The following is a 22,728-nucleotide window of genomic DNA, read 5'->3' as shown; positions in this document are numbered from 1 at the left end:
ATAGAGGGAGGTAACGTCTTCCTAACCCCTATTCCATCTACGACCTCCAAGCAGCGCATCTCCCCTGAATAAATTTGCCTGGGGTTCCATTGCTATGGAAAATAGTAGAGGCAATAGGGGACATCCCTGGTGTGTACCCCTACCGTTGCAGAACTTTTCTGAAAGAGTGTTATTCACGCTGACTCTAGCCTTACATGCTGAGTGCAAAAAGCGTACCCAGTCCAAAAAGGAAGGTCCATCCTCTATAGTAGCTGAAAGAGGTATGGCCACTCCAGGGAGTCAAAAGTCTTCTCAGCATGAAAAGCCAAAACTACTGCCGGTTCCCTAAATCTAGGACTACAGGCAAGGCATCCAAAAAAGCGCCAGAGGTTGTGCCTGGTGGATCTATAGGGCATGAAGCCTGATTGATCCAGGGTCATAACACAGTCGATGACTTGCACGAAACGATTTGCCAGGACCTTTGCCAATATCTTAACTTCGATATTCAATAGAGATATTGGCCAATAGGATCCACACTCCTCTGGTGCCCTACCTTGTTTATGGATCAAAACTATATAAGCCTGGGGAGAGATCCCTGGGGAGTTCTCCCTGTGCACTTGAGTTGTTAATCCGTGCCTGCAGCAGTGGAACCACCCAACTCTTGACACATTTGAAGAACTCTGGTGGAAACCATTTGGTCTCCGCGTCCTCCTACTTTTGAGTAGGAAGATAGCCTCAGCAATCTTGCTGTCCATAATGTCAGTTCCTAAAGACCATCTATAGATTCCTCCAAGCGCGGGCCAGGACATCAGCTAATAAATCGGATAAGTCTTTCCCGGCTGCAGGAGGGAGACATGGGCTGTATAACCCTCGCAAGAAGTTGGCAAAAGCATGTGCTATGCCCTCTGCCGTATCGGTTAGCTTGTCTTGGGGAGCATGGATTTCCAATATCCAATGCTGTCCCTCCTCCCTACGAGCCAGCAAAGCCAACAGTTTCCCTTTCTTGTCTCTTTGTCAAAGATACTACCTTGCTTAGCCCAATGTATGTTTCTGGCCTCTTGCTGCAGTGTTTGGAGATACCTCTCCCTGAGTTAAGACAAACGGTCGGCTAAGTCAGAGTCCAGGGCCTCTATGCAAGTCGCTTCCCCTGCTCTATTTCAGCTTCCAGCTCCAGTCTTCTGGCCTCCCTCTCCTGCCTCTTCTCTGCAATGTGGGAAATAATGTGTCCTCAAAGCACTGTCTTATAGGCCTCCCAGAGAGTCAGCTCGGTGGCCAACGACTCCTTTGCTGTCAGAAAGTACTTGGAGGTTTCATCTTGAATCAGGTTTCGGGTGACCTAGTCCATTAATTCCGAAGGGTCTAAGCGCCAGCAGGAGTGAACGTGCCTGCCTGGGCACCATAGTTCGCTAAGAAGGAAGGGGGGGGGGGGGGGGGGGGGGGGTTGAGTGGTCTGAAATGCTCTTGGCAAGCAAGCGGTCACAAAATCTGTGGTGTAGTGGAGTCGGCAAGAGGAATTAATCTAATCACGCCAATGAGTGCGCTGCCTTGGAAGAGTAGGAGTACTACCTGACCCCTGGCAAGCTCACACCTGCCTTTCCTGTTAAGAGGGGAATGCCGCAAGGTTGTGTGCTAGCCCCCTTTCTTTTTAACTTGAATACTAATGGATTGTACCAAGCCCTTCTCATGAATAATCAAGATTTTCCCTCAGTGAAAGGACGCCCCATACCTGCTCTCCTTTATGCGGATGACACAGATTTAATGTCTAGAACTCAAATAGGACTCCAGAGGGTTTTAGATAGTTTTTCTGTTTTTATGAAGGACCTTGGCCTCACAATTAACATCTCTAAGACTTTTACTATGAGTTGTGGCCGTGGGTTTCAGAGAATTAAAAGTATGTTTGTGGACAGACAAAAATTAGCTCAGACAAAAAGTTTTTCCTACCTAGGTATTTTATTTAACCAAGGCGACTCGTGGGCACAAGCTATCCTTGCAAAAAAACTGTTATTCATCAAGACAACAGCCGCGTTGGCGTCTTTTTCAAGAAAGCTGCCAGGTGAGCTTATTCAAATTTATAAGGCCAAATGCACCACCAATGTAATGTATGGGGCGGGAGTATGGGGTTTTGCTAACACCCTCCCTATACAAATTGTTGAAAACTCCTTACTAAGATATATTTTATCGGTGCCAACCAACACACCTTCTTATGCCTGTCACGATGAGTTAGGTCTTCCTTTTATCTCAGACCTAATTAAATGAGAACCAGTTCTCCTATGGCATTGGATCTGGTCAAAGGACCAGCCACAGCTAAATAGGGAGATCATACAGGATTGCCTAAAACTGGAAGGGGCCCTAAAGATCCCCTGTATAAAGTATATCTGTGATTTCATGAAGGATATTGGGCACCCAGAATACTTTACCGATCCTACTGCCTTACAGGCGATTTCCAGAAAGGCCCTAAGAAAGGAGTGCCTTGAACTATTGGGCATAGTAAGAATGACAGGAGAGATTTTAAAACCCAGTGTAAGGCAACAACAGTTAATTAAAACTACTACTCATATGGAACCTTACCTTATATTTGTACCGGGTAGTTTCAACAGGCGGTTATTGACCTGGTTTAGACTGAATATTGTCCACAGACCCGTGACCCTTCCAAAAATTAACGACTGGTCACGGGATCTGCAGTTGTGTCCGTGCGACAATCATTCTACCCAGTTCACCATTCATCTGGTCTTATATTGTAAATGTTATGCTGTGTTGAGGAGAGCATGGATTTTACCGATTTTAAAACATTAGGGATTGCGGCAATGTCGCCCTGCATTAATTAGACTTCAGTTGTTGGAGAATGAACAAACTGCCTGGTGCTTAGCCACGTTCTTTAAGAAGGTACTCCTCCAAAGGAAACTGTCTGTAACAAATGAAGTATAACATAGCGAGCTTTTGTTATTCTTATGGTTTTATTGCTGTTGTTTTAATAACGCCCGATATTCTAATATCATTATATGACCTGTTTTAAAATGTGTTTATTGTTGTGATAATATGTATTTTTGTCTTTTTATGTGCTTTTATGGCTGCTAAAATATTAGTCGAATAAAGCTTTCCTTGACTTGACCCATAGGTGTGTGGCCCACCATAAATCTAAAAATCCTAAGGCGTCCAAAAAATTATGGCGGTATTCAACTTCCCTAGGTGGGCCTCCTGTGTGAAGAACTCGATCAATAGACCCTTGCAGGGTCAAGTTAAGGTGCACTCCCACGACTAACAACGTATCAGAGATCTGAGTCTGCCACTCCCTCAACCTATGCAGATCATCCTCCTGAAGGACTGGGGAGAGGTACCAGGATGCCACTACTAACCATTTTATCTTCCACCTACCCTCCACAGCTGCCCAGCAACCCAGTGGGCCCACCCACGTTTTCATCACTAGAAACGGTAGGGACCTATGGGTAAGTATCCCCGACCCTCTAGATCCTGTGGGGTAGCCTGCATGAACCAGGGTTTTGTAGCGAACCCATAGTTGTTGCCTGCCAAGTCCATTTCCAGGAGAAGTATAAGGTCCAGGGATTGTCGGGAAGGTATTTGAGCACCACCCTCATTTCAATTTATTGCCAAGACCATGACATTCCAAGACATGTTTTAAAGAGAGCCCCTCTCTCAAAGTGTGTGGGCAGTAGTCATCGAGGGATGTCTCCAGGCCCTCTACTATATTTCCCTCCTTCCTCCATCCCACGTCCAATAAACAGTCCATTGCGCAACAGCTCCCCTAGCACCCCCAACTCTACCTGCCCTCCCTATCACCTCACGCGAGTTCACAAACCCCCACCTCCCCAATGCCTGAAGTGCCTGCCGCCGCCCCCAAATACATCATGTGTTAGTGACTAAATAAATAAGTATTGCCTCATAAGGGCTTGGCCCTGCTGGTATATTATAAGGCAGCCCAGTGGCTGACCCACTCGGGCAGAATCGCCTCCCCAGTGCCGGGGGCCAGCCCACTATGTTTATCCTCACCATCCCAGTTTTGAAGCGATGCCATCTGCAGTCACAGTGGTGAACACTGGGAGGGCAACCACTTCCGAGGCCTCTCTGGAGGCGTATGTGTCCTCATCCGATTGTTCAGTGTCTCTGTACAATGCCTCCCAACCATTCGACGAGCTCGGTGGGTCCCCCCATTGCAGTTCTCCCACCACATTGTCCCTTACTGCCTGCCCCTCTACCTGAGAGGGAGTCGCCTTGGGACGCCAGTGCGTCTGGCACTGGGATCTCTGCGTGTGTCATCGAGTGGCATAGTCCTTGTCCCATGACTCAGATACTGGATGGCCCTGCCTCTTCAGCCAATCCCATACTTCTGATGCAGTCACAAAGAAGTGGGCCTCTGAATCAATTGTAATGCGAAGGCACGCTGGAAAAAGCAGGGTGCATTTGATATAGAGGCATCGCAGGTGTTGCTTCACTGTCAGGAACGTTGGCGTTGCACCGTGAAAGTATAATCAGGGTAAATGTTAACTGGGCTCCCTTGAATTTGCCAGGGCCCCTCAGAGTGTGCATGCTTTAAAATAGTGTCTCTCTACAGTTCAACAGACATGCAAATATAGGTCTGGGGTGTGCCCCCCGTGAAGTGGACTGCTAGACTTGGCTTTTTCAGCATCTCAGACTTTTTGGCATCCTGTTTTTGACCTGGTTTTTGCTGGTTTAGTGTCTCTGCGCACTTTCTCACTGCTGTTCAGTGTTGAAGTGCAAGTGCTCCTACTATAAAGTGTGCTATTATTGGTTTTCCATGATTGGCTTATTTGATTTACTGCTAAGTCCCTAATATACTGCACTGTGTGTGCCCAGGGCATGTAATTGAAATGCTGCTAGTGGGCCTGCAGCACTGATTGTGCCACCCACATGAGCAGCCTGTAAGTGTAACTCAGACCTGCCACTGCAGTGTCTGCACGCAGTTTTTACTGCCATGTCGACCTGGCAAGTGCACCCACTTGCCGGGCCCTGGCCTTCCCTTTTCTTACATGTAAGACACCCCTCAAGTAGGTCCAAGGTACCCTTGTTTGTAGGGTGCAGTGTTTGTGATATGCAGGTGTGTTGTACATGCCCCGATAGTGAAATACTGTGCATTTCGTTTTCACAGTTGAAAGGCTATCTCTTCCATAGGTTAACATGGGGGCTGCTTTTTAACACTTTTACAAATTTAGTTGGCCAGGTGGAGCTGATAGAAAAGAGGAGTTTAGTATGCCCGAACACAAAATTTTAAAATACACCTTTTAGTACAGATGGTTTTTATACTGTGTTTTTGTAAATACCCCTTTTAGAAAGTGGGTATTTCCTTGTCTAACCATCCATGTGCCTCCGCCTGGTTTTGTATTATCTGTCTGGGCTTTAGTCTGACAGGGCTGGGGATGTGCATTCACATTAGCTAGACACAAGGGGATGGGGGGGGGGATGGTGATGGGGGGGCGTGACGTGTGTCCTACCTTTCCTGAGTGACTCATAGCCAGGCCGACTAGAACGGGCTGCATTAAGAGTAGTGGGAGGAGTTGTCGCTTGCACCTGAATGGACTGCGTCTGCTTCTCACAAAGCTGCCTCCACCTCCTGTAGCGAACCTGGCCTGAGCCAGGCTTAACTGGTTTACGTATGCCAGTGGAACTTTATTTGTGCCAACTTCAAAAGGAAATGTGGTATAGATATCGGGACCCTAACCCCAGAACTTTAGACCTCTTTTGGATCATGGAACCTGCCAAAAGGAATAGCTGGAGAAGCTGTGAGGAGAGACTGCCACTTTGCTGTGTGCTTAGTTGTGTTGGCCTGAAGTAGCTGCTTCTGTCTTGTGCAGAGAAAGAACTGGACTGAACTTTCTGCAATCTTCTTTCGGAGTATCTCCAAGGGCTTGAGGGAGAGCTTGCCGCCTTTTTAAGAAGTCACAGGAACAACAAAGACTTCAAATTTATCTGCTACCAGCACTGGGAACTGCGCGTTTTGTGCTGCAACAGACGAAAAAGCAAACCGACGTAGTCAACGACACTGCTGCCGGCTCTTTGACCTGAAGGCACAGCAGAGAGCAGTCCTGCATCTTGCACTGCAACCCTGGTCTCACTGCCGCTGAAGCCACTGATCGGCTGCTTGCACCGTGACCTGTGGGCACCGCACTGCCTCGCTTCACACCGCCGTTCTGGTATCCCCTACGACGCTGCCTGCACCGTGACCTGTGGATACCGCTCATGAAGAACACTGAGCACCGTCCCGCATCGTACTGCGGCCCTAGTCTCACAGATGACGACGTTCCAAGCTAACCTCAACGCCACTGCCACGGTTTGGGGGCACCGCTCGTAAGTTACATGACACACCCTCCCGCACCACAGCCTTGGCCTACCAACGCCATTGACTCCAGTTCGTCAGCTGACAACAGTGCATCAGCAACGACTATGCCGCTGCCTGCACTGCGACTTTGCAGCGGAGCCCTGGTCTCACTGATGCAGCTGAATGCCGTCACCAAGCCACTGCCTGCACTGCGACCTGAGGGCAGTGCAGCGCCGACGCCAGCACTTCTGTACGGAGTTCGATCTGCAATGTGTGTGACTTGAAGGGCCCGACGACTCCTGCACCGACCTCTAGAACAGTCGCTTGCTCTTCAGAGTTCATTGCGAGGTCGCCGACGCCCAGCATCTCTAAAGGTATTGTTTGTGGGTCTTCCCAACACCATAGCTGACCCGAGACAACTCGGCCAGCCAGAACTGTGGGATTTGTTGGTTCACGACACATTGATCAATCAATCAATCAATCACGGAACTTATATCGCGCACTACTCACCCGTAAGGGTCTCAAGGCGCTTGGGGAAGGGGGTCTGCTACTGCTCGAACAGCCAGGTCTTGAGCTGTTTCCTGAAGGCCAGGTGGTCCTGTGTCATCCGCAGGTGGACGGGTAGGGAGTTCCAAGTCTTAGCTGCCAGGTAGGAGAATGACCTTCCTCCAGCGGTGGCTCTCTGGATGCAAGGGACAACGGCGAGGGCGAGGTTAGCGGAACGTAGCTGGCGGGTGGGCGTGTAGAAGGTGAGGCGGCTGTTGAGGTACCCTGGGCCTAGGTCGTGGAGGGACTTGTGTGCGTGGGTGAGGAGTCTGAACGTGATCCTCTTGTTGACAGGGAGCCAGTGCAGGTCTCTCAGGTGGCACGAGATGTGGCTGCGTCGGGGGACGTCCAGGATGAGTCGGGCGGAGGCGTTCTGGATACGCTGAAGTCTTTTCTGAAGCTTGGCTGTAGTACCGGCGTAGAGGGTGTTTCCGTAGTCTAGTCTGCTGGTGATGAGAGCCTGGGTGACCGTCTTCCTGGTCTCGGTCGGGATCCATCGGAAGAGCTTTCGGAGCATGCGGAGGTTGTGGAAGCAAGCTGAGGAGACGGCGTTGACTTGTCTGGTCATCGATAGGGAGGAGTCCAGTATGACGCCCAAGTTGCGTGCGTGGTCCGTCGGTTCAGGTGCGGTGCCTAGTGCCGGGGGCCACCAGGAGTTGTCCCATGCGGAGGGTGATGGTCCCAGGATGAGGACTTCTGTCTTGTCCGTGTTCAGTTTCAGGCGGCTGGTGTTCATCCATTCAGCGACGTCTGTCATCCCTTCGTGCAGGCTGGCTTTGGCGGTGTCGGGGTCTCTGGAGAGGGAGAGAATCAGCTGGGTGTCATCGGCGTAGGAGATGATGTTGAGGTTGTGTTGGCGTGCGATGGCAGCGAGGGGTTTCATGTAGATGTTGAAGAGAGTGGGGCTGAGCGACGATCCTTGCGGGACGCCGCAGATGACTTCGGTGGCCTCGGAGCGGAACGGAGGGAGGCGTACTCTCTGTGTTCTGCCGGAGAGGTATGAGATGATCCATTCCAGAGCCTTCCCTTGGATGCCGGTGTCGTTGAGGCGTTGTACTAGTGTGCGGTGGCAGACAGTGTCAAATGCTGCGGAGAGGTCTAGGAGGATGAGTGCCGCTGTTTCGCCGTTGTCAAGCAGGGCTCGGATGTCGTCGGTGGCTGCGATGAGGGCGGTCTCGGTGCTGTGGTTGGCTCTGAATCCGGACTGTGATGGGTCGAGGGATCCGTTCGCCTCGAGGAAGGCTGCCAGTTGCTTGTTGACGACCTTCTCGATGACTTTGGCGGGGAAAGGAAGCGGGGAATTGATAGCCCCAGACGGCGCTATCAACTTCAAGGAACAGTTTTTAAAGACTATTTTTGCTTTAGGAGTATTTTAAATAACTGTATGTTGGATTTTTTATCGTTTTTGTCTTGTTTTACATAGATAAATATTGGCTATTTTTCTAAAACTGGTGTGGTGTACTTTTGTAGTGTTTTCACTGTAATACTGCTGGTTATGTGCAGATGCTTTACACAGGGTAACAACCTGCCAACTAAAGACCCCCATTTTTATCAGGGACAATCAGGGGACCCTGTGCGCTTGTTCCATGGTGTAGAGGCTAAAAACCTTTCCCTCCAACACAGTCAATGCCAGCCACTGCTCCCGAAATAACTCAGTGCAGTGCCCCGCCTCATTTTCAGGCACCCCTATCAGGCGGATGTTGTTATGTCGGGACTAACCTTCAGCACCCTTCGGTTTTGCACCCTCTGCAGATTGTGCAATTTAACTCTGTCACTCGGCCTCAGTGGTAAAAGCATGTAGTCCACAGCAGCCACCCTATCCAATAGCTTCTTATTGTCTGCACACAGTAAGCCAACATCCAGGACTACAGCCTATATTGTTTTCTCCAGGGTATCCTTGGTGTCCATAATGGGTGACAAGATCTTGGCCGTGTGGGCCTCCAAGTCAGAAGCGGCTCCCTGATTGCATTGTTTATCCGACCGGGTCCCCCACCCTCTAGCTCACTCCCAACTGCTGTACTTACTACAGGCCATTCCAGCATCCTGGAGGGTCCCCCGCTCCCGTCTAGCCCCCGATCCCCTCTGGGCCGTTGCATGTATGGAACCTGAGGTGGCTGGAGACAGCACTGAGTGTCCTACCTTCTCAATGTCGGATTAGAGGGGGGATTCGAAGGGAGATTGCCCCTTTGGCCTCTCCTGTAGGCCGAAGGGATCGGGGAGGGGGTAAGCCTTGCACTTCCTTTGTGCGCCCCTCGCAATGGGAGACGCTACTCTGACCAAAGGGGGTGGGCGATAGTCCCTGCAGAAGCTTGCAACCTCCTCAGGCCAGTCACAACTGACACCATGTGCTGTGAGACCCCCACGGGGCCTGTTTTCATGATCCTGCTATATTAAAATTAATTTTGTGCTGTTGAATGATCTAGAATTCAGCAATATACATAGGACAGTAGGCCACAGAGTCAAAGAGATGGGAATCCATTTTTTTGGAATGTAATGCCCTCACACACCGAGTTGGGTGTCATGCTTCATCATCGGCTGCTCCTCGTCTGGCCGGCGCTGCCCTCATGTACTGGACCTCATGTATAAAAGCCCTTTGTCCCTCTATTTGTGAATATTCATGATCCTGCTGCCAGTGTCCAGAGCTTTTGAGGGTGCGGGGATTTGCTCCTCTCCGCAGAAGCCATCCTCGCTCTCCATACAAATTCAGGGAGCACTCCACGTGGGCCCCAGGACAGCAGACAGTCCCTGAGGGTCGAATCCTCTCCCTTTGCATGGTCTGCGGTCCCCCAGCACCCCTGCATGCTCCTTTGCCCAAGCGCAGGGGGACAATATCTCCTGCCTCCATGCAGAGGCGTAGCTAGAGCTACTGCCACTTGTGTTGGCCCCTAATTTTGCCACCGGGTGCAGCAGGTAAAAGCGGGGGGAGGGGCCAGCGGGGTTGGGGTTGGGGGCGTTGGCGTCCGAATTGTTTGGGGGCGGGTGGAATCCGACAGACGACTTATTCTTGGGGGCGGGTGATGCTGGTAGTCGTCAGACATGACTTACTTCTGCTGCCCCCAAAAAGACCCCCCCCCCTTGTCTACGCCACTGCCTCCTTGCTGCGGAGCCTACAGCGGTCTGACTGTCCTAGCCTCCAACAAGTAGCCGACAGTACCCTTCTCAATCGTCCTTGGGGTCCAGTATGGCTTCCTTGCCCCTGCAACCGCAATCCTGTAATCAAAAATGGTTTTGGGTAGATACCTGGCATTCTTGGTGATATTATACTCAAATGTAATTTGTGAATTCCTATTGCTTTAATATGTGATAGACCCAATAGATGGAATTGAAAACAAAAGTTTGTAGAAAATATAATTTTCAACAATGTGATTGTCACAGGACTATTAATTTTCCCAACCGAATGCCATGATTTTCATCCACATAAATGGATTGGACTCTGGTCTTTGTAGATTTTCAAATGTCTGTTTTTCGTGCATTGTGTCCCAAATACAATCATTCAAAAACATGCCTTCTGATGATTGGCTTATTTTTATTTTGTTCTGTAAGAGGGGCCCACCCAACAATTAGTCAACAGATACAATTAGGGATTCCTTGCTAACAAGTAGCTGTGGTTCTACCATAATGCGTACTTTTCTTACATTCATAGCAGCTAACTCTAGGACTTGTGCCAGTAAGTTTACATATCTTGAAGGTGGCAAACACATCCTCGTGCACAGCTGGAGGTGGTTTATTCTTGAAAATTCCTGGTTTGGGGAGTAAGGTACATCTTTTCTAGAACTGGATGGTGATGAAAGAAAGGTTTGATGCCTGTTCACTGGCTAACTTGGCAGACATTTCCTTTCAGCTCAAGAAGAGTAATGAGGCACTGTGCATGTTATAGTGGTGACCAGGAAAATGAGAGGTTGCCTATTGTGCAGCACATCTTTCAGTAGATGAAGTGCGATAAAGGCTAAAAGTTGGAGCTTTGTTCTGTCCAAAGGCACATTCTTAAACCCATCAGCGTGCTGTAGTAACACTTGAATGAAATGAATGAAAGGGCATTTGTAAAGCGCATGGCTACCCGGGAGTGTCCCAGCGCTAAGGACCAACACGGAAGAGGACGGACAGGAGACCATGTCCTTCAAGTACATTGCTGGCACCGGTGTGAGAAGGGGGAAAGGTGATGGTAGGTTGAAGCAAAAACATCCATGTTGGACACGAGTAAAGTAAATGGCGTGGTTCAATGCTGATAACTTACCTATCTCTTATGAATTCTAAGAAACTCAAGCCAAGAATTGTGTGGTTACAGAACCCTCTTGTATATACTAAAAACCAGATTTAGAGCTCCAATTGATTTGGAATAACGTCATAATTCACAGGCCAAAACCATAATATTATGTTCCTCTGTACATCCTTGTACTCCTTTTCACTAATACTGAACTCCAGCTGTGTGGTTTCCACTGCTCCCTTGCTCTTACTTTATTGAGCAGGAACTTAAGGCGAAAAACAAAATAATGCAAACAGCTCCTACAATGTTGTCTCCTGCCACACAAAGCAGGAATGTCCTTTATTCTGCCACTCCAGTGGCCTACGGTCTGGGTTTATCAGGAAAGCCATAGAGCGAGACGTTGTGTACCAACTCCAGGGACTAAACTGTGCCAAGAGGGGGCAGTCAAAACGTAGTAAGCATTTACAAACTTTCACCTTCCTGATGTGTAACACAAAAGCCCCTCCAAGTTACTTTGCAATCAAAGTACGGTTTCTGCCATCCAAAACTATGAAACAAGAACTGGGTGAGGAGGATCTGAGCGGCAGCACCTCCACATACCTAAAATCCATAACTCATCTAGACAGTTTGATTCCATCAGGAGCATAGAAATGAAGACTACCCAAATCACAAAGAGTGACTTCAACGTTACTGGATGAGTCCAATCCACTTTTTGCCAGTGTCGATCAGAAATACAGATAAATGCATGCCATTTTGTCACTGCTGCATACCAGTTCAAGTGTATGGTAGGAAATTAGGTGGTTTGGGAACAAAAGATGGTAACATGAGCTTCTCTTGGGAGATTATCAGTCATCTTATTTTCAGTATTTCCAGGACATTCACTGTAGCAGCCAAGCACCCTCAACTTCAAAATGATGACTCATACCTGTGCAGTGCTGCAGACCCCATTCCAAGGAAAAGATCAGCCTGCATAATCCACATTTCAGAGGGGAGCGTAATGCACAAGTACCAGAGCCACTACCAAGTACTTTAGCGTACCCTCAGGGTACATACCTGCTGCCCTCCTGGAAGAGAGCAAACTCCACGGACGTGCGCTCCACGACTGTCAGAGAGGTCACCGTCATGGGCCCACTGGCTCTGTTGGGAAAGGTGCCCTGCACCCGGACCTCATGCCAGTCCGAATGGATCTTGCAGATATCCACAGAGTCAAAATACCTGGCGCATGAGGAGAAATGAGAGGAAACTGGTCAAGTCCTGAAGCAACTTTAAATGTGTGTCAATGGCATTACCAGTATATATGAATAACATGGAACATATACAAACAATATCAAACCTCATACAAAAAGTATCAGCAATTACAACTGCAGGCATTCGCACTCTGACATCTGCCCCCACAATAAATAGTGTATTAAAAAACTTTAACAAGCCTTTATGGTTACAGAAATCGTCTGTCAAGCTCCCATTAAGCAAAGCTTACAAAGCCAGCATTGCAAGGATTGCATTACCTTCCCAAACAAGCCAATGCAAAGTATAGGAAATTTGAGAGCCATTGAGACGGTCTTCTTGTGAAATTCTATAAGCACATCACAGACATTCTGCCAGCGACATTTTCTTCTACATGAGAGAGATATGCATTAAACAATACAATTTGTTCACCCTTTTGAAATGTGGTAATTATTGGCTGACAGGGATCAGGTACAGATTTCACTTGCACCAGCAAATGTTTAGGTCACTTTCTAATTTCTCAGATTTTTACAGATACTAAAATGTTAACACTAACGTATAAAAAGAAATTAAGGGAATTACTGGCCCCAATCAAGAGGGGGCTAGTAAAGAAAAACAAGTATCTATTATTTTTATGTAGTTTTGCTGTTTCTAGCAAAAATGTTTTTGGGATGTGGCAACTAAGACGTTTGATTGCGGGGGCAGCACTATTTACAGTAGAGAAAAAAATAATGTAGCTATGATGCTATTTTCCGGGAATATACTTACACTAAATAATGGAGAAAAAAAGATTAAGTGATAAAAGGTTATATTCTCAAAGAGGTAAGCAGTGTTGTCTCTTTCTAACCTTCCCACATCCAAGCCTTAAAATTGCACTTTAACCACTAGCCCAGCGGCTGGAATTCACTCCATTGGAGAAATATATATTGGTGCATTATACAGTGAAGACTGAATGGTGTCCCTTTTGCAAACGAAGAAAGCAGTTTCAAGTAATATTAAAGAGTTGCATAAGGTCATAATTATGCCAACAGGGTTACCACGGATAAGCCCGACCAGAAATATCTGGATGTTCATTCATCACCAAAAATGGTCTAACTCATTAAAAAGTGGAGTTTCTACGCAGTAGTGTACTTGAAAGGTGAGTGGAGATAGATGGGGTCTGACTCAAAACATCCAAACACTCAATAACTTTATCCAACCGTATAAAAGAGTCATTGTCCTACTTGGCACATGAACACAAATAGCAGGAGCCCCACCTTTGCTTATACAACGTGCAAAGAAGGGCTGGGTGGAACCAGCAATCGGAGTGGTCTATCTTCACTGGTGCAAAAGGGATAACAATATTATCAGTGGCAGGAGTTTTGTTTTTAACACAGCTTACCTATGTGTTGCATTTATGTTTAATAGTCCAAGGATAGATTGTTGGTGGGCATGTTTGTTTATTATTCTTTATATTTCAAGTGGGAAAGATTCAAAAATTTCTCTTCTAGCTGTGAACAACACCTGAACTATACAACACTACATAAGAGAGTGGAAATTAATTTTGAAATGAGTCAGGATATTAAATTATTCAAGGGTTCCTTCTCTCTGCCTAGGTTAGTACCAAGCGCCGGTCATTATTTCGACAGGTACCTTCACGCAGCGTGTCAAACGGAATGTTGGAGGGCCCAGGTGAATGAGTTGAAACAGACACCTAAGATAATGTTCAGGTGGTCTTTCTGTGCAAAGCACAATATCCAAGTGCAAAATCATACCAGTCTACATTACCCCCTTTTCCCATCCCAACTTAAATGGACTTTCATTTGACCATTTATCCCCCCCCCTCCCTGCTTCTTCAGCCACCTGCAGTCATGGCCATACCTCCTCTCTCCTATAATATATCCCTCTGTTGATGTATACATTAGAGTTCGGTCGCGCCTTTATGCTGATAAGAAAATGAAATGGCAACATATCAGCTACTCAGGAAATTGTACAGAGCATCCCTCGATTCAAATGAGTGAGAAACATGTTTGATGCGTCTAAGATGATAAAATGAAGACTTGGCAATATAGCAGATCATCAGATCATGATCTGTGCCAATTTGTGACGTTCGTGATTCATCAGTTTTGTAATCACACTGTAGTGTTGTCTAATATCACATATTTTAACTTTTTAACAACGTTCAGCATTGCTCATTTGTATATAATAAAAAACGTTAGTCCTTTGGGCACTTTTACTACCATGGCCTGCATTTTGTTCTTGTGTATGGTCGGTTTCAAGGATCGTTACACAGTTGACCAACTAATCTCAAAGACCAACAGTGGATTGGTTCAGAAGGATGGCACCGTAGTGTACAATAAACATTTAGCTCACAAATGAAAATAAAAAACAGAGGGGTAAGCACACATGCTGGCCAGTCAAACTCCTTTTCATGTGGTTATCCCCAGGGTCAGAGACACCATTAAAAAAATGTTTTAACTGGTTTAGCCATGCATGTGTAAATCTTGTAAAATAGACAAAAGGTATTAATCTGTTCTCTACACTTGCGACCATGATGTGTCATGATCCTAGGTGGAATGGCAAAGACCACAAGACAGCAACAGTTATCAACAACACTGCCTTCCCTGCTGAAAGTATTGACCCAAAGATTACACAATCGTCGTCTTGTTGTTCGGTTACAAGTGCATAGCTTGGACTCCTCATCTCTTCCTTTTGTTGTTCATTCAAGAGTTCGCAAATTGGCTGGACTCGCTCGTGCGCCCATTCCCACCATGGTCTGCTACACACCAGGGAGTAGGTGTTTTGGGAATAGTGAGTCTAGTGGAGCAATGCACTCGATTAGGACGGCAGCATCTGGTGCAGCGAATGGTTCGTAGGGAGGAGTCAATTTGAGTCCACTTGCAGCAGAGTGCTGGGATCAGTTGCGGGCAGGGCGGCTTTTGCTGTGAATTTGGCTTGATTTCCGTGTCACGAAGAAGCAGTGTTGAAGCTGCCATATCCTAACCAGTTTTGGTGGACATTGTGATCGATCAATCAATCAAGGTTTTGTAAAGCGTGGCAAATCACCCGTGAGGGACTCCAGGCGCTAGAGTGGCTTGCTGGTAGATGGTGATCTGTTCATTCTAACAGCCAGGTCATGAGTTCTTTCCCGAGTTGCTGGAGCGATGAGGCGGACCTGAGGTGCAGGGGAAGGTTTCTTCAAGAGGTCACAGTTGGGAGGGATGTGGACAAGAAATCAACTTTCTGGGCCAGGGAGTACAGATAACATCCAGACGCACTCTTTTTTCCTGCCTCCTCCATTTGCCTCAGCTTCAGTGCGCTCAACTATACACAGAGGTGGGGAGATTGTGTGGGAGGGAATGGAGAGAGTGACACATAGTCGGTAGCTCCAGGCAACTTCTATGCTATCTGGTGAGAAGCCTGCTGCTGGCACAGTTCACAGTGCAAGTGACAAGTACAATGAGAGGCAACACAGGGCGAGGTCTTAAGAAGATATGGCAACACAATTTCCAATTGTTTTTTTGTGCATCAATATCCTGGATGCTTACATTTTGGGATCATTTGACTGGATTCTTGAAGAAATACCCCCTTGAAATGATTTGCACATACTGTTTTTTTTACTGTTATGCTCATTTGGCATAATGTGACATACAAGATCAAGAATAAAAGTGCTGGTACGCGAGGCTCATAAAAGACTTGATCTTCAAAAGTTAACCTTGGAAACGTTTTAGAAAGGTGGTCCTAAATCCACCTACAAGCTCTCCAAAGTAAAAGACGAGACATACTTATCTATTATAAATGTGGAATCTTCGGACAACTGGCAATCGTGAAGTCTATTCAAATCAGAATCCTCCAAAACCTGTATTAATTAAAACCAGTAAGCTATCTGATAATGATAATGTGGATACTTTAACATATGAATCGGTCAAGTGAGGTGGGAAACTTACTATCACAGAAACATTGATACACACTCTTAATAGATCAAACCGGGTGCGATTGCGAGCAGGCCACTAGATAATTTGCCTCTAGTAAAAATCCATATACTTTAGAGAAAATATACAGAGGTACTATTATTGATAAATCCATATCAATAAATACCTGACATGCTCAGAATGTGTTTCTAATGGCATTGACTATGGCTCTCAAAAACCTGTTCTATTGGACCATGAAAACATGGGCTCCCTGGTCAGATTAAAAATCTAGGCTAGTGAGTGTTTTTGGAACCTTACAAACCAGCCAACCTTTCATATGTTTTTCAGAGAAAGTAGTATAAAGAGTGAACTAAATGGTCCTCAAACTGATTGTAAAAGACCACTTTTGGTAGTGGCATTCACTTTCTCTGATTCTGAGCGCGTGGGTGTATGTCGAATTCTGTGCAGAGGGAACCCAATTCCATCAAGAATTACAACTGGGGAAATCTATAAATTGATAATGTCAGTGATGCCTGCAAAGGAGATATCTCATCACACATGGTATCCAGACCAGTTTTCCTAAAAATAGTTAAAGATGCAAAGTAAAAAGAAGAGTATTCTAAGGTTATAAAGAGACCACTAGCCTCAATGACCCTATTATTACAATTGATCACAGAAGTAGTGGAATGTAATTCTTCAAAACTGGTAACTCAAATCAACATTCTGGAAATGGTGACAAATATTTTGACATTTATTGATCAAAAACTAGACGGCAAGATGGATGATATCAGCAGCAAGCCACATCTATCTAACAAAACTAACATCAATGAACACTGGTTTTGTGGTACAACCACTAATAAATTGGTTACCCTTCCAAGTGTTCTAAAGGATATTAAGGATGGGTGGCAGAAGAGCTACTGGATGCTATTAGACAATCAATTATAGTCCCAAACATCAATGGGAATTGCGATGAAAGTCAATAATGAAATCATTAAAACTGACTTAAATTAAAAAAGATTTACGTAAATGGGTCGCGACACTGCTCGTCATGCTGCAAATAACCCCAAAGGATTCTGGATAGTGTAGTGGCTACGGTGAGTACGCCTACGCCACGAGTATATAGAAATATAATGCCATCCCTGGACACGTGTTTCGAGGTAATTGCCTCTCGTCAGCAGGGAGCAGGTAGGTATGCGGGGTGCCGATGACTGCCATATATATAGGTAAAATACCTTCCAAGGCGCGCAGGTGCAGACACCGGGCTCGTCAGCCAAAGTCGCTCGAATGAGCTATTAGTGATTTACGTAAATGGGTCGCGACACTGCTCGTCATGCTGCAAATAACCCCAAAGGATTCTGGATAGTGTAGTGGCTACGGTGAGTACGCCTACGCCACGAGTATATAGAAATATAATGCCATCCCTGGACACGTGTTTCGAGGTAATTGCCTCTCGTCAGCAGGGAGCAGGTAGGTATGCGGGGTGCCGATGACTGCCATATATATAGGTAAAATACCTTCCAAGGCGCGCAGGTGCAGACACCGGGCTCGTCAGCCAAAGTCGCTCGAATGAGCTATTAGTGATTTACGTAAATGGGTCGCGACACTGCTCGTCATGCTGCAAATAACCCCAAAGGATTCTGGATAGTGTAGTGGCTACGGTGAGTACGCCTACGCCACGAGTATATAGAAATATAATGCCATCCCTGGACACGTGTTTCGAGGTAATTGCCTCTCGTCAGCAGGGAGCAGGTAGGTATGCGGGGTGCCGATGACTGCCATATATATAGGTAAAATACCTTCCAAGGCGCGCAGGTGCAGACACCGGGCTCGTCAGCCAAAGTCGCTCGAATGAGCTATTAGTGATTTACGTAAATGGGTCGCGACACTGCTCGTCATGCTGCAAATAACCCCAAAGGATTCTGGATAGTGTAGTGGCTACGGTGAGTACGCCTACGCCACGAGTATATAGAAATATAATGCCATCCCTGGACACGTGTTTCGAGGTAATTGCCTCTCGTCAGCAGGGAGCAGGTAGGTATGCGGGGTGCCGATGACTGCCATATATATAGGTAAAATACCTTCCAAGGCGCGCAGGTGCAGACACCGGGCTCGTCAGCCAAAGTCGCTCGAATGAGCTATTAGTGATTTACGTAAATGGGTCGCGACACTGCTCGTCATGCTGCAAATAACCCCAAAGGATTCTGGATAGTGTAGTGGCTACGGTGAGTACGCCTACGCCACGAGTATATAGAAATATAATGCCATCCCTGGACACGTGTTTCGAGGTAATTGCCTCTCGTCAGCAGGGAGCAGGTAGGTATGCGGGGTGCCGATGACTGCCATATATATAGGTAAAATACCTTCCAAGGCGCGCAGGTGCAGACACCGGGCTCGTCAGCCAAAGTCGCTCGAATGAGCTATTAGTGATTTACGTAAATGGGTCGCGACACTGCTCGTCATGCTGCAAATAACCCCAAAGGATTCTGGATAGTGTAGTGGCTACGGTGAGTACGCCTACGCCACGAGTATATAGAAATATAATGCCATCCCTGGACACGTGTTTCGAGGTAATTGCCTCTCGTCAGCAGGGAGCAGGTAGGTATGCGGGGTGCCGATGACTGCCATATATATAGGTAAAATACCTTCCAAGGCGCGCAGGTGCAGACACCGGGCTCGTCAGCCAAAGTCGCTCGAATGAGCTATTAGTGATTTACGTAAATGGGTCGCGACACTGCTCGTCATGCTGCAAATAACCCCAAAGGATTCTGGATAGTGTAGTGGCTACGGTGAGTACGCCTACGCCACGAGTATATAGAAATATAATGCCATCCCTGGACACGTGTTTCGAGGTAATTGCCTCTCGTCAGCAGGGAGCAGGTAGGTATGCGGGGTGCCGATGACTGCCATATATATAGGTAAAATACCTTCCAAGGCGCGCAGGTGCAGACACCGGGCTCGTCAGCCAAAGTCGCTCGAATGAGCTATTAGTGATTTACGTAAATGGGTCGCGACACTGCTCGTCATGCTGCAAATAACCCCAAAGGATTCTGGATAGTGTAGTGGCTACGGTGAGTACGCCTACGCCACGAGTATATAGAAATATAATGCCATCCCTGGACACGTGTTTCGAGGTAATTGCCTCTCGTCAGCAGGGAGCAGGTAGGTATGCGGGGTGCCGATGACTGCCATATATATAGGTAAAATACCTTCCAAGGCGCGCAGGTGCAGACACCGGGCTCGTCAGCCAAAGTCGCTCGAATGAGCTATTAGTGATTTACGTAAATGGGTCGCGACACTGCTCGTCATGCTGCAAATAACCCCAAAGGATTCTGGATAGTGTAGTGGCTACGGTGAGTACGCCTACGCCACGAGTATATAGAAATATAATGCCATCCCTGGACACGTGTTTCGAGGTAATTGCCTCTCGTCAGCAGGGAGCAGGTAGGTATGCGGGGTGCCGATGACTGCCATATATATAGGTAAAATACCTTCCAAGGCGCGCAGGTGCAGACACCGGGCTCGTCAGCCAAAGTCGCTCGAATGAGCTATTAGTGATTTACGTAAATGGGTCGCGACACTGCTCGTCATGCTGCAAATAACCCCAAAGGATTCTGGATAGTGTAGTGGCTACGGTGAGTACGCCTACGCCACGAGTATATAGAAATATAATGCCATCCCTGGACACGTGTTTCGAGGTAATTGCCTCTCGTCAGCAGGGAGCAGGTAGGTATGCGGGGTGCCGATGACTGCCATATATATAGGTAAAATACCTTCCAAGGCGCGCAGGTGCAGACACCGGGCTCGTCAGCCAAAGTCGCTCGAATGAGCTATTAGTGATTTACGTAAATGGGTCGCGACACTGCTCGTCATGCTGCAAATAACCCCAAAGGATTCTGGATAGTGTAGTGGCTACGGTGAGTACGCCTACGCCACGAGTATATAGAAATATAATGCCATCCCTGGACACGTGTTTCGAGGTAATTGCCTCTCGTCAGCAGGGAGCAGGTAGGTATGCGGGGTGCCGATGACTGCCATATATATAGGTAAAATACCTTCCAAGGCGCGCAGGTGCAGACACCGGGCTCGTCAGCCAAAGTCGCTCGAATGAGCTATTAGTGATTTACGTAAATGGGTCGCGACACTGCTCGTCATGCTGCAAATAACCCCAAAGGATTCTGGATAGTGTAGTGGCTACGGTGAGTACGCCTACGCCACGAGTATATAGAAATATAATGCCATCCCTGGACACGTGTTTCGAGGTAATTGCCTCTCGTCAGCAGGGAGCAGGTAGGTATGCGGGGTGCCGATGACTGCCATATATATAGGTAAAATACCTTCCAAGGCGCGCAGGTGCAGACACCGGGCTCGTCAGCCAAAGTCGCTCGAATGAGCTATTAGTGATTTACGTAAATGGGTCGCGACACTGCTCGTCATGCTGCAAATAACCCCAAAGGATTCTGGATAGTGTAGTGGCTACGGTGAGTACGCCTACGCCACGAGTATATAGAAATATAATGCCATCCCTGGACACGTGTTTCGAGGTAATTGCCTCTCGTCAGCAGGGAGCAGGTAGGTATGCGGGGTGCCGATGACTGCCATATATATAGGTAAAATACCTTCCAAGGCGCGCAGGTGCAGACACCGGGCTCGTCAGCCAAAGTCGCTCGAATGAGCTATTAGTGATTTACGTAAATGGGTCGCGACACTGCTCGTCATGCTGCAAATAACCCCAAAGGATTCTGGATAGTGTAGTGGCTACGGTGAGTACGCCTACGCCACGAGTATATAGAAATATAATGCCATCCCTGGACACGTGTTTCGAGGTAATTGCCTCTCGTCAGCAGGGAGCAGGTAGGTATGCGGGGTGCCGATGACTGCCATATATATAGGTAAAATACCTTCCAAGGCGCGCAGGTGCAGACACCGGGCTCGTCAGCCAAAGTCGCTCGAATGAGCTATTAGTGATTTACGTAAATGGGTCGCGACACTGCTCGTCATGCTGCAAATAACCCCAAAGGATTCTGGATAGTGTAGTGGCTACGGTGAGTACGCCTACGCCACGAGTATATAGAAATATAATGCCATCCCTGGACACGTGTTTCGAGGTAATTGCCTCTCGTCAGCAGGGAGCAGGTAGGTATGCGGGGTGCCGATGACTGCCATATATATAGGTAAAATACCTTCCAAGGCGCGCAGGTGCAGACACCGGGCTCGTCAGCCAAAGTCGCTCGAATGAGCTATTAGTGATTTACGTAAATGGGTCGCGACACTGCTCGTCATGCTGCAAATAACCCCAAAGGATTCTGGATAGTGTAGTGGCTACGGTGAGTACGCCTACGCCACGAGTATATAGAAATATAATGCCATCCCTGGCACCCCCTTACACTGACCTGCTCCCTGCTGACGAGAGGCAACTACCTCGAAACACGTGTCCAGGGATGGCTAACGCAACACATACTGTTCTTTTTACACATCGTGGCATAGGCGTACCCGCCGTCGCCACTACATTTCCCACAGTCCTTTGGGGCAACTTGCTGGTGTGACGAGCAGTGTGCGACCTACTTTTGCACTATTTATTACAGCTCCCTTGAGCCAACGGGCTGACGAGCCTTGGATCTGCACCTGCGTGCCATGAGAGGTACTTGACCTGTTTTTAATTACATTTTGGCAGTCCACACGGCACCCCCTTACACTGACCTGCTCCCTGCTGACGAGAGGCAACTACCTCGAAACACGTGTCCAGGGATGGCTAACGCAACACATACTGTTCTTTTTACACATCGTGGCATAGGCGTACCCGCCGTCGCCACTACATTTCCCACAGTCCTTTGGGGCAACTTGCTGGTGTGACGAGCAGTGTGCGACCTACTTTTGCACTATTTATTACAGCTCCCTTGAGCCAACGGGCTGACGAGCCTTGGATCTGCACCTGCGTGCCATGAGAGGTACTTGACCTGTTTTTAATTACATTTTGGCAGTCCACACGGCACCCCCTTACACTGACCTGCTCCCTGCTGACGAGAGGCAACTACCTCGAAACACGTGTCCAGGGATGGCTAACGCAACACATACTGTTCTTTTTACACATCGTGGCATAGGCGTACCCGCCGTCGCCACTACATTTCCCACAGTCCTTTGGGGCAACTTGCTGGTGTGACGAGCAGTGTGCGACCTACTTTTGCACTATTTATTACAGCTCCCTTGAGCCAACGGGCTGACGAGCCTTGGATCTGCACCTGCGTGCCATGAGAGGTACTTGACCTGTTTTTAATTACATTTTGGCAGTCCACACGGCACCCCCTTACACTGACCTGCTCCCTGCTGACGAGAGGCAACTACCTCGAAACACGTGTCCAGGGATGGCTAACGCAACACATACTGTTCTTTTTACACATCGTGGCATAGGCGTACCCGCCGTCGCCACTACATTTCCCACAGTCCTTTGGGGCAACTTGCTGGTGTGACGAGCAGTGTGCGACCTACTTTTGCACTATTTATTACAGCTCCCTTGAGCCAACGGGCTGACGAGCCTTGGATCTGCACCTGCGTGCCATGAGAGGTACTTGACCTGTTTTTAATTACATTTTGGCAGTCCA

At 47.7% G+C, this 22,728-nt stretch overlaps 1 protein-coding gene across 4 annotated transcripts in view; it reads right to left on the bottom strand.

Moving 5' to 3' along the window:
- The window catches only part of CAPN15 (calpain 15), a 364,024-nt gene that overhangs the window by 24,721 nt on the left and 316,575 nt on the right, over positions 1–22,728 (bottom strand). For all 4 annotated transcript variants that reach the window (XM_085628400.1, XM_085628397.1, XM_085628399.1 and 1 more), the window contains one exon: positions 12,072–12,233. In XM_085628400.1, the coding sequence (XP_085484526.1) occupies positions 12,072–12,233 (162 nt within the window). The remainder of the gene's footprint in view (positions 1–12,071; positions 12,234–22,728) is intronic.

Source organism: Triturus cristatus, chromosome 10 (assembly GCF_964204655.1).
Source record: "Triturus cristatus chromosome 10, aTriCri1.1, whole genome shotgun sequence".
NCBI classification, from domain to species: domain Eukaryota; kingdom Metazoa; phylum Chordata; class Amphibia; order Caudata; family Salamandridae; genus Triturus; species Triturus cristatus.
Note: the sequence above shows the minus strand (reverse complement) of the source record. Positions and strands in the feature narration are given on the sequence as shown.